The sequence below is a fragment of the Arachis duranensis genome, chromosome 4 (genome assembly GCF_000817695.3).
Source record: "Arachis duranensis cultivar V14167 chromosome 4, aradu.V14167.gnm2.J7QH, whole genome shotgun sequence".
Lineage (NCBI taxonomy): Eukaryota > Viridiplantae > Streptophyta > Magnoliopsida > Fabales > Fabaceae > Arachis > Arachis duranensis.
This window is the reverse complement of record NC_029775.3, coordinates 115,983,487-115,995,942: the sequence shown is the minus strand read 5'-3', so window position 1 is coordinate 115,995,942 and position 12,456 is coordinate 115,983,487. Positions and strand designations below refer to the sequence as shown.

Here is a 12,456-nt window from a genome sequence, read left to right as displayed (position 1 = left end):
GTCTAACTCTAGAATAATCCTCTATTTTAATTGATCAAATATAAAATATTTTGAATAAAATTGAGTTGTTACTAATCTGTTTAATAATGTGTTGGAGATTCGATTTTTGTATTATACATGTAGTAATTTATTGGCTAATGACAAATTTTTAAATAGATCGGCCACAGATTAATCCTTAACTTGAAATTAATCCTTAACTTGCTAAACAAAAAAATACTGTGAAAAAAAATTAAAACATTTTGCAATAATGCTTAAATATTATTTTGTCACTAGTGTTTTATGAAAATTCAAAAGGAGATAAAACATCATGCTACTAGTATCATCTTAATTAGGGTTTACCATATTTGTCTGTTTGTTCAATTTGTTGAGTTTTAGTGAATACATATAAAAACGATGAAGAACCTAATTAATTAAGTAGCAGTCACTGAATTTGTTCCTTTCTTGATCTCTATCACAAATTTTGATTGATATGGTGCTTCATTGTTTCCTTCATTGATTCTAGTTGCATTGTCAGCTAGACAGCTATACATATTTGAAATTTTTTATATTATAAGATATATAAAACCATTAATGTGTTTTTATTTATTATTTTAAATTTTTAAGATAAATAATTTTAACTTTTATTCTTTTAAGACACTATCAGAACCTGTAGTATCAAAAGATAAAAAAATTTAATATTTATTATCCTAAAAAAAATTTAACACAAGGTAAAATAAAAATTAATAAAAATTTATACTTCTTAATTACCTGAGAAGACATGTTAAATAATAAATAGATACAGCTCATTATTTGTGCTTGTAAGAATGTCTGATATATAAAAAGATTTTGAATTTACGTAAATTTTGTATTTTTTATTTTTATGCTGAAATTCTTTTTTTTTAAGAGGTCAACAATGATTGAACACTTGAATTGGACATTTTTTCCTTGAGAAATAGAAACAGTTGAAGAAAATAAATTATGCAAAAAGGTTAATATTACAAATTTATTCTTAAAAGGACAAATAATAAATCTATATAATAAAAACATAAAACCTTAACCACCTTTTTTCTCACTTAGCTCATGTAATGAGAATATTGTAGTAGTATGTGCACATAGAAGAGTATGTGTGTATCTAAAAACATATATTAGATATCACATACTATTATTAAAAGAAAATATTTTAAATAAAATATCCTTTAAAAGATATACCAATATATAAGTAAACATATATAATAAAAAAATTTCATTTTTTAATTTTTTAAAAATACCATCTTATGTAAAATAATTTCTTTTACTCATGATCATAATTGTAATATTATAAAAAGAAAAAAAGATGCTTATATATCTGTTATATCTAAATAACTTAACTACTTTTAGTTCTAATAAAATATATAGTACGTATTTCTGTAAACATATTCAAATAAGAAATATTTTTCTACTTCTAGTATTCTACTTTAAAAAAATCATTTTTCTCAATCACACACAAACAAACAAGCTCTTAAACTTTGGAAAAAAATTGTTTTATGATAGAAAAATAATACATTAGAGGATCGATTCATTTATTAGCAAAACCTTAATTTTAATTTTAGTCTTTTATATATATTTATATTAAAAATGTAATAATTTATGTATTTTCTTTTATCAATTTTAACTTTTAAGAAAAATTATTCTAAGATATAGTACCAGAATTTCTATGATCGAAAAATTTAAAATTTAATCGTTGTTGTCTCTAACAAGAGGAAAAAAAAACTACACAAAACTTAAAAAAAAAAACACAAGAAAATAAAAGAGACTTGTTAAGCATTATATTTGAAGAATATTAATAGTAATTATCATTAATTAGTATGAAAAAATCAAAGATGCTAAAGACAAGCACATTGTCTCATGGAAATGTCAAAATGACACAACATGCATTGAGAGTTGCCATGCTATTAAAGATGGTGTCTAGTCCCAACAACATATGGCGGCAATAATTATACTTAGGAATAATCAAGTTTATGATCCTCATCAACAAGTCAATGGAATAACACTTAGGTAAGAGAAATTTGTTTGCCAAATTCAACCGAGGATGGAGTCCATATTACTACTTAATAGTTAATATACTGCTCTATATATAAGGATCGGGGGAAAAAAAAAAAGAAAAAGAAAAAGCATAAGCATGCATCTATCTCAAAATTTGGCTAGAAAATGACATGACTAAAGTGATTGTCTGCTGTTTGCTTTTAACTGAATGATACGTAATTAATGAATGAATTAATCTCTATATATACTCTTGAGGAACTAAGAAAATAAAAGTGATAGCTTATTTGTAACAAGTTTAATAGATTATGAAATAAAGAAATTTTTTTCTATATATGTAACATTGATATTTCTAGTTATTTTCCTGAAAAAAAAAAGGGAAAGGGGAAGCCCATCTATATGCAATCTAATAAACTCCAGCTAATTTATATGACTCATTTCAAATACGCTAAGTATGAATAAGAAAAGACTAGGCACGACCATAGCTTTTTGTAAACAAATTATTAATTTTTAACAAATTTGTTAGAAATATATTTATATATATCTGTCTCTTTTCATTCGTTTAAATTTTTAAATAAAGTAATTTTATAATATAATATTATTAGAGTTTTTATAACTAAAAGTTTTAGAATTTTATTTTTGTTGAATTTCAAAAAAAAATTAACATAAATTAAATTAAAAAAGAAACTATGAAAATTTCAAGTAAACTAAAAAAAATTTTGCATAAAAAAATATGTTAGAGATATAGTTATTTATGTATCTTTTTTCATCAATTTAAATTTTTAGATAAAATAATTTCATTATTTTTTAATTTATATCTAATTATTTTTTATTTAAAATAATTTATTATGTTTACAACATTTCTCTATATAAAAGTATTTTAATAGATATTTTCATAAAAACTTTTTCACATGAAAATAATATTATAAATCAATAAATAATTTAGTTAAATATATTCAATTAAATATGTCAAATTATTTAATAATTTACAATATTATTTTTATATGAAGATATTTTGTTGAAAATGTATCCATTAATTTTAAAAAAAAAATACTTTAGCCTTGCAAATTGAAAAGTTCATCCATTCCATTCATTAAGAAGTAAATAAGAAACTTAGCCAGGAGAATCTATACTTGTATAGTAATGGTCCTGCTAATACCCTATTTACTGACTCATATATAGGTCACATATCATTTATTATTACATACATGTAACATGTTGTATATACAATGATATGAACATATATAGTGCTCTTTCCATCTTATGGTTGAATTCATATGATTTAAGAAAATAATACACCATTAATTTGACTATTAGTAAACCAGTATCTATCATTATTCATGTATATGGACCCTTTGCTTCTTATATTATTTATTAGTATGTTTGAAAATGAGGAAACCACACTCACTCCCATTTCCCAGAAGAGTCAATTCTGGAGACTTCAATCTTTATCATCACTTCATCCATTTCATACAAAATTTAATTTTTTATCCGATCTAAATCGTATACTATACACATCATCACCATCATGATCACGACAACATGCATGTATATATGCACCAAAGTCGTTGATTAATTCTCATCTAAAATACATTATATTAATTAGCATATTATTTTATTAATTATATTATGACAACTTGACAGTATATAGTTACAACTAACTCTCATTCATCATGGAAATTAGAGGCTATATAAACACATATATTTTTGGATCAATTAATTACTAACCAATACGTGTAAGTTCATGGTGCTATTGTTTGACAATCAGGTTCAAATGGCTTTAAATATATATGCCAGAGAACCTGTGGAATATACCTACCTTTAATAAACCTAGAGAACCAATATATATATATATATGCTCATGAGTTTCACAATGTATAAGATAATCAGTATACAAATTAATTTAACCATGAGTGATATAAAGTTGCGGTTAAAACTTATAACCCAATTATTTTCTGCCAATAATAATAATTGTTTTTTTTTGGGACAAGAAATAATAGTTCCATTTTGATTGGGCTAGTTACAACTAGCCCATATAAGTCAAACATCAATTTTGCCTATTATCTAATTCATCTTTCATTGGTCCATTTCACATTCCAGCCCATGCAAATCTACACAAACTTTTTAGTTTGTTCTCTGATCCGTAATTCTATCCATACAAATTATGTTGAATCCTTGAGCCCCCAAAAATAGTTCCTATTGGATTGAATCTTTTGTACATGTTCATGTATATTTCTATTAGTGATAAGTATATATTGAAGGGTCTATACCAAAAAGAAAACAAAAAAGCAAATATTGAAAGGAACCAATTTGGGTTGGTTGTATGCAATTCACTAGTGTTTAAACAAATGAGTCTTGGCTCTAGTGGCATTTCTCCCCCCTCCCCACCTCAAGGTCTAGGGTTCAAACCCTAGAGGATGCAATTGAGGAAAAAATGTGATAAATATGTGAGGAGTGTGTGGGTGTGTTGTGTACCTAGGATTGGGGGTTGTCCAATCCATTGGGGTACTTAGGATTGGGGGTTGTCCAATCCACCGACCAAAAAAAAAAAAAAAACAAATGTCGAAAGTTTGACTCTTGTCATGTACATGCAGCAATATATTAGTCAATGATAAGCATTTAAATAGAGTTTAGATTCACAACGGATTAGTTATTGATCTACGGATTAGTTATTGATCTATTCAGTTTGGAAATATCATGAGCAACAAAAAAAATGTAATATCTGATTGAGAGATATCATAAACAAAAAAGTGCAATGAATATCAACTTTTAAATGGAGTTTAGATTCACGACCAATTAATTCTTTGACCTAATAACGCAGAGACCTACCGTGAAAAAAAATTATATTAGTGATTTTTAACTATATATAATAAATATTAATTACTGTATATAGATATTATCATATTTATTAATTTTCTTTCACATTGAACTGCCAATCAAATTGCAAGAAAATGTTCAATCAACATTACTCCTTATAATTATTCACCATGGTGATTTTTTAGTTTTCTGCGATATGATTTACCGAAAATGTTATTTTCTCTGTTTGTATTGCCAATGTATAGAAATTAACCACCTCTTAAAATTTTATGTATATTAATCAAAATATTGCAAGCATATAAATCCCCAAATAGTCACAAAAAAAAAAAATAAATAAATTCCCAAATAAATCACTTTCACTTGAAGCCTGAACAGATAAAAAAAAAATGGAATATCATTGTCACTTAGAAAGAACAGCATTGACTCATATGGCTTAAAATGTCAACAAAGTAGGCGTCCTGTCTCATTAGCCTGTTGGCTTAAATTAATTTTTTGTACAAAGATTTTTGTACGCATTCTGTGTTGCATAAATAAGTTAAAATAAATAATTATGACAATGACAATGAAATATGCAAGGAACATGAACTAAGATAATATGAAAGATGGAATTCTCAAGTCCAACGGTGAAAGCTGACCAATATGAAAGGAAAAAAAAAATAATCCCATAAGAAAGCTTCAAATTTTGCTTATAAAGATTTCTTCAAGGCCAAGTTGTAATATCAGCTTTGAATCAAATGACACGTTCTTTTCTGCTATTTATTTTTAGACCCTATAGTCACAAAATGCGGTTCCAATTAGTGACCATGTCACACTCTTAATTTATGTTGTTAGGTTAAATTTGTCTAGATGCATTAACTAATTATGAGATGTTTGATTTAGCTTATAACTTCTGTTTGCAGACACACACACACACAAACTCATAGTTGAAGAAGACTAGTGATCTTATTTGGACTGCAACAAATTAAAAATAAAAAATTTGTAACGTGACCTCTTTTTTTCCCCTCTTCTTTTTCTAAGGGTATGTGACAAATCCCCTATAGATAAAGGTGAAAATAGACTGCAAAAATAAGTATTAATCTATATATAATAATACTTAGAAATATATAAACCGTTAACAAGAATAATACATTTTTTAAAAATAATCATTACATTTATCAAAACGAACTTCATCATCATTTACTAAAAGTCTATGATCAAGTCTATTTAGCTAATAAGTTTTCAGAAAAATTAAATTTGACCTATTTAATAAAACGAGTTAAACCGATTGACCCTAAAACAAGTCGAGCCACCGTTGGTAACTCGGTCCAATTCCACCACTACTTATACATTTATCAATAAAAAAAAAGTAACTATTATAATTTATAAATTAGGAGTTGAAATTCTATCACTTCATGCATCCCAAAAAGCTCAAAATCCACTAGATTGCTAAATCCTTGTCAAACAGGGATGATGATGCTCGACAATGTTATGGTATTCATTATCTCAATCTCAATGACATGTAACTATCACTTCGGCTCTTGTAAATTAGTACAAGAAACAACCAGAAAGATTAATAAAATTAACCAAGTTTTATCCATAATAATATATGAAATTAGCTACAAAAAGCATAAACTGCGTCAAGTCAACTTGCATTGTTCATTACATTAATCATAATCTAATCCTTTTGCATTGTTCATTACATTAAATCATAATCTAATCCTTTGCTGATAAGAAACGAAATGGTAAACGCAAATATAAAGCACAAATTCAAACAAAATTGGTCCCTTATATTGTACCCGATATTCAAAGGTCTTGCACACTCAAACCTGCACAAAGCGAATACAATGAGTCAATTACAAAACAGAAAGAACAGGTAAAAATCAAAGCAAGACTAAAAAATGGCAGAAGCATGGAGAAATTCTTGGATACCCAAGAACACCATGTGGATTGTGCTCATTCTATCATTCGCCGTGAGCACATCCAGATCAAGATTAACCAGAATCTAAACCATTGTTTTCCCTAGACACAACAGAATCTTATACTTCAATAAATTGGTTTCCCATTATAACGAGTTATACCTCTGAACTTCCAACCTATGACATCAACTATCTATACAATTCATACAATGTACATAAATTTTTTCCACTAGTTTCGTGGAAGACAAGCATGACAACTAATAATCGCATATATCAGCAATAAGATTTCTTAAAACAAACCTGGAGGAAGTGATTGCTTCAACTTATCGGCCTTCTCAAGGTCAAAAACACAGAGGGTATACAGGTACTTGGAGCAACGAACCTTGAACTTGACCACATCTCTGCTCCGCTTGATTTTCACAGAACGCGCATCCTTCCGACGGGCTGTGAGGAGGAAGTCCTTAATCTCATGAATTTGCTTCGGCTACATAAAACCAATCATGAGAGGAAAAAAAAAAGCTTGAGTACCAAACTACCAAAGGTAAAAATTTAGAGCAAGTTCTTAAATCCATTTCATCCATTTTCAAATCAAGTGATGACATTTGGATATTCCCCTTATTTTTGTTGGTAACATATTCTCTTGACCCGAGTTTATATCTTTAATGTCTAAATCCCTCGTTTCAAGAATAAAAACATTCAATCAATTATTCTCAATTGCCAAAATACAACACAAAATGACCAAAAAAAAATATGAAAAGAAAAACTTTAAGAGCTCACAAAAACATAAAACTCCAAAACCTAAACAAAACATACTGAGAAAAGTGACACTAAAGAATTACACACACTTCAGAATTCAAATGAGTTATATATCAAAAAATTGAGTTATAATGACTTCAAAGTCAAATTATTTATATTTGGTACTTTCATACAAGTTATTTTGACAGAACCAATTCTACAATGGCACAACCCCGTTTGAGAAAGAAGCAAACTTGAAACTAAAACAAGTTTGCAAAATAAGCACAAGTCACGAATTACACTCAAGTAAACTATTACACACCATTCTACAAATTTGGCTAACAACAATAGCTAATCAGTTACCACCGAGTAAAATCCGAAGCTCATAAAACCAATAAGAACACACTAATTCCGAACCCTCCCTCCAAAAAAAGATCAATCGTAGATACATAAACTATGAGGATCGATAATTTGCAGAGAAATCAAATTGAAATACCATTTTTCTGACTTCGCAACTATTGGCACGGGCGACAGCTCCTCCTACAGCCCCAATCAGTGACAACAACGATTTTTAGGTTTAGGGTTCATAAAAGTAAACCCTAGACGTTGAATATCCTTCAAATATTATTAAATGACGTTATTATCCCTTCTTAAGCCGGTCCATTACTACTTATGGTTTTAGGGCCCAATTTGCTTATACAATTAAAAGAAGCCCGTAATCAGAAACCAAAAAAAAAAAAATCAAACACAACTTATGAGTTATGAATTGAATTATGATTCCCCAAATTAATTTATTTATTTATATATAATTACCTATATATGACTAAAAAGGCAAATAACTTGTTAATTTATTCCCGTGTTCCTGTAAATGGTTCAACTATGACACCAAATATACATTTTAAAGTAGGAAATATCCACTTTGATAACTCATTCAATTTCATTTTAACATAACTATTAGAAATTCATTTTTATACACTATTTTGTAAAAAAAATTACACAAATAATAATTGTATATTGTTAGATTAAAAAAATATTTTTTATTATTTAAAAAATTATCTATATCTATAAATTTAATTAAAAAACTATGTAAATTTTTTGTTATAAAATTAAATTTTGACAATTATATAGTTATTTTTTTACATATTGTCGATTTGTTAATAATAATAATAATAATAATAATAATAAATAATAGAATAATGCTACATAATTAACAAATATTATCATACAAAAAATATATAATTTGTACTTATATTTATCAGAGTTTGTATATATAAATTAATTTAATTTGGATAAAATAATAGCTAAAAATATTAAAAGTTACTGTCTCTAAGACTGCATTTGTTTATGAGAACAGAACAAGACACAAAAGATGGAGATATAAAATTTTGTGTTCTTGTATTCTGTTTGATAATAAATTAAAATAAATTATAAAAATTTAATTTATTTTCATTTTTTTCATCCAAAAAATTTGTAATAAATATAATAATAAAAAATATAATTATAAGAAATTAATAAAAATAATAAGAAATAAATTATATTCTTTATTAATGTCTTTATCTTTTTTATCAACACAAAATACACTAATTTAAAATATAATATTTTTATTTATATTTTATTTATCAAACACTATTTTATATTTTTGTGTATTTATATCAATATTCCATATCTATAAATAAAGGCAGCCTAACAGCTTCTGATAATAATAAGAAAGGTTTTATAACTAAATGGTATCTTATTTGATTGAAGAGCCTGATCTATGACGGATGTCGGTTATTTGGTCCGTTCCCAAAGTCACAGCCCACACGCTTGGTTGAATTCTTCATCCTACTAAATACTAATCAATTTCCACATTGACTCCAACGTACCACGTTCCAACTCTCAAAACATATCAAATCAACTCTGTTTCGATATTATACAAAAATAATAATAATAAATTAATAATCATACAAATATCATTTTTCATTACATAGTGCAAAATTTGGTTATCAATCTAAGTGCATTTGATAACGTAAACTTTCAATTTAACCCAAAATTTCTGTTTATTTTTTTCTAAAATTTTAACATTATCTCTTTTATTCACTCACACATCAACCCTTCACATGAATCAATAGAATCGTACGCAACAACAATAACAATGGACTACTCACCCGAAGAAAAAGGTTGAGAAAATATATAATTCCTCAATTCATAACGGTTAAAAAAAATTTCTTTATTCTAAGCAACCCCTAAAGATTAGAACAAAACATAAGTCGCTCACACGTTGTTTTCTCCCTAGTTCTTCTGCATTAACATTTTCAATTTTGATTTAATTGTTTCATTCATTCATATTTGCTGAATCTCACTCATTAGGTAACACTTCAACCTCTCTGCTGAATCGGATTTCACCATGTGAAAACAGTGAAGAGAGTTTGTACGTACATCTTTTTCTAATTCAGGTGCAAAGTCCCTTTATTTTTATTTTATTTTTCAGTTCCGAAATCCAAGAGATTGCATTTGCATGACCCTGCTCTGTTTTTTTTGTTTCCTCCCTCCTCTGTTTTTCTTTTGTTGCTTCTTCATGTGATCGTGACCGTCAATGAAATTTTCGTGATATACCCAATCGTTATTCTATGATCATGAGTTATAGCAAGGGTTTTTTGAATCCAAAGGTGGTTCTTTTAACGGAGTATTTTTGTGTTCTGTTTTCTAAGCTTATGCAATCTCTATTCTGGGTTTTCACCAAAATCTTCATGAGGTATATTGAATTTTCAATGTTCACTGTTCACTGTTGATAAGTTAGTCTCTGTTTCTTATATTTGATTTACTTATTTTTTATGGTTGCCTTTTGTTTTTGTTTTTGTTTTTGTTTTTCCTTTATAGGTATTATAGTTCTAAGGGAATGAGTTCTGCTTGTTGTTCTGAATTTCCCTTTGAAATTGATCAAACCAATCCAGAAACTGAAGCTGAGGAGGATAGTTATTATGGATCGTGCGAAGAAGATACAGAGGTGAAGTATGAGAATTTTGATTCTGCTTGTGATTCTCTATCACATGAAAGTAATCAAATTGATTCTGAAGGCTGCGAGGGCAAAACAGAAGTTGAAGCAGGGCCAATGAATGAAAGCTGCTCTGAAACTTTTGTTGATGAAGGTGTAAATTTTGGACTTCAAGAAGAAGAAAAAGAAGAGGAACCATCAAAGTTGGTTTTTAAATTTGAATATCAAAGTTGGGATTGCAACTTGGTTGAAGAAGAATCCAAGGAAAGTTGTGATTTTGCCGAGAGGGATGATACTATTTCCTCATGGACCAACAAGTATCAGATCTTCACCGGCGCAAGTTTCAGCCAGTTCTTGGATGAACCACAAGTTGAAAATTTCACTGTGAAAGAGTTTTATGTCCATTCAAATGGTGATGATTCTCCATTTGAAAATCAAGTTATCATTGATTCCAAAGAAGGCTTTAATGCAGAAATTCTTGAGAATTCCACTCAAAAGGTGTCACAAAATAAGGTCAAGGATTCGGAACCAGTTGCCGAAGATTTACCACATGAAGATGATGATTTCGTATGCTCAAGTATTGATTCAGATTCTATGAATTCTATGGGAGAAGAAGGTTTCTTGTCGGAAGCAGACTTCGGAACCAATATTGATTATTACACATTGGGGAACCATCATGTTGGTGAGGAAAATGCAGACCTAATAACAGATGAAGAAGAAGATTTGGATTTTTTGGATGATAAAGATTTGGAGAATTTAGATATTGGTTATGAGCCTGATGATTTTGCCGAAGAAGACGAAGATATAATGAATGAGCTTAGAAAGATTGAAGAAGATTGTGCAAAGGAAAAGCCTTCAGGTAAAAATTTTGAAGGATCATTGAAGAACAATTCAGATAGTTTAGCTGCTTTTGATGGTGAGGATTCAAGCCGGTTCGACACACTTTGGGAGCATCAAGATTTGATAGAGCAGCTAAAGATGGAGCTGAAGAAAGTTAGAGCAACTGGTTTACCTACAATCCTTGAGGATTCTGAGTCTCCAAGGATCATGGAAGATTTGAAACCATGGAATATTGATGAGAAGTTCCACCATTGTTCCAACACCAATGATCTTCCAAAATTCTATAAGAGTTACAGAGAGAGGATGAGGAAATTTGATATCTTGAATTACCAAAAGATGTATGCTATAGGTCAGTAAAATTTCTTACCCTTTTCTCCTTTATTTTTCTTATTTTATTTTCCTTTTCCTAGCTTAACTCTAAAACTTTGATTTTTTGGGGGTGATTAAAGTTTTTTATTAGATAGTATTATGATAGTGTAAAAAGGTTTGTGCCTTTTTCATAAACAAATTTCATCTATCTTACATGATCATGAAGACCTAACTCATCTATATCATTAAAAGTAGAGAGTGTTTTTGCCTTTTTGGACCCACTAAATCTGGTTGGTTGAGCACTAGGAAAGCATGAATTTATAGAAATACCCTAGTAGCTTTTTGGTTGAATTTATCAGTAAATAGTTTTGTCAAATGTTGATGCAATTCTTTTTATTTTTGTTTATTTTAACAAGGAAGATAGAGGTTGAATTTTGGGGGTTGCCATTAAGGAAGGGATCAAATTTTCCTCCCACATGCATGAGTTTTCTGTTGATTACATAAATGCTTGTCTTCTTCCATAGTAGAATTCCCAACAACCATAGCTTCTACTAGTCTTCTTCATTTTCCCATAAGACTAGTAGTAGTAGTAGTAGGTTTCCTCAAAAAATGATTTTATTTATAAAAAAATTAAAGTTCTAGAGAATTATATATGGTGTAATTTTAGGTGTTTTTAGAACAAACAATTTTACATTAAATAAATAAGCAAATATGTGTATCTACTTAAGTAGACCTATCCACCTTCTCCTTTCTACTCATTTAAATGATCATATCAAAAAAATTGGTGTACATTAAATTTGTACTTCCCATTTTCTACGGGCATGAAATTTGGACATTTGCTTATTGTGGCCAACCTAGCTTTTTGCCTAATTTCAAAAAGAAACCTTT

The 12,456-nt window shown here is 28.3% G+C and overlaps 2 protein-coding genes across 6 annotated transcripts in view; one reads left to right on the top strand and one right to left on the bottom strand.

The window, feature by feature from the left end:
- Positions 1-6,364: 6,364 nt before the first annotated feature.
- LOC107486722 (60S ribosomal protein L38) lies at positions 6,365-8,062 on the bottom strand. Of its 2 annotated transcripts, XR_008008209.1 has the most exons (4): positions 7,942-8,062; positions 7,011-7,194; positions 6,518-6,620; positions 6,365-6,479 (listed from the first exon to the last, which is right to left on the bottom strand). XR_008008209.1 is itself a non-coding variant. In XM_016107285.3 (3 exons), the coding sequence occupies exons 1-3, from the start codon at positions 7,942-7,944 to the stop codon at positions 6,598-6,600; spliced, it is 210 nt and encodes a 69-aa protein (XP_015962771.1). In that variant the 5' UTR covers positions 7,945-8,062; the 3' UTR covers positions 6,365-6,597. The 2 variants fall into 2 exon arrangements, 1 of the variants encoding a protein (XP_015962771.1); XM_016107285.3 differs by having other exon boundaries at positions 6,365-6,620.
- Positions 8,063-9,571: 1,509 nt separating this feature from the next.
- The window catches only part of LOC107486723 (uncharacterized), a 5,925-nt gene continuing 3,040 nt past the window's right edge, over positions 9,572-12,456 (top strand). The window contains exons 1-4 of one of the 4 annotated variants that reach the window (XM_016107286.3): positions 9,572-9,604; positions 9,795-9,855; positions 10,072-10,179; positions 10,305-11,608. In XM_016107286.3, coding sequence (XP_015962772.1) covers positions 9,580-9,604; positions 9,795-9,855; positions 10,072-10,179; positions 10,305-11,608 — 1,498 coding nt within the window. In that variant the 5' untranslated portion in view covers positions 9,572-9,579. Of the gene's footprint in view, positions 9,605-9,654; positions 9,881-9,905; positions 10,180-10,304; positions 11,609-12,456 lie in introns of those variants that run through there. The other 3 variants (XM_052259850.1, XM_016107289.3, XM_052259851.1) reach the window with 3 other exon arrangements.

Bases quoted from the DNA above. Each gene is read 5' to 3' on its own strand.
- LOC107486722 (XM_016107285.3), bottom strand. The intron at 6,621-7,010 runs GTTTGTTTTAAG...CGCTTTGTGCAG, and splicing joins GAAGCAATCACTTCCTCCAG to GTTTGAGTGTGCAAGACCTT.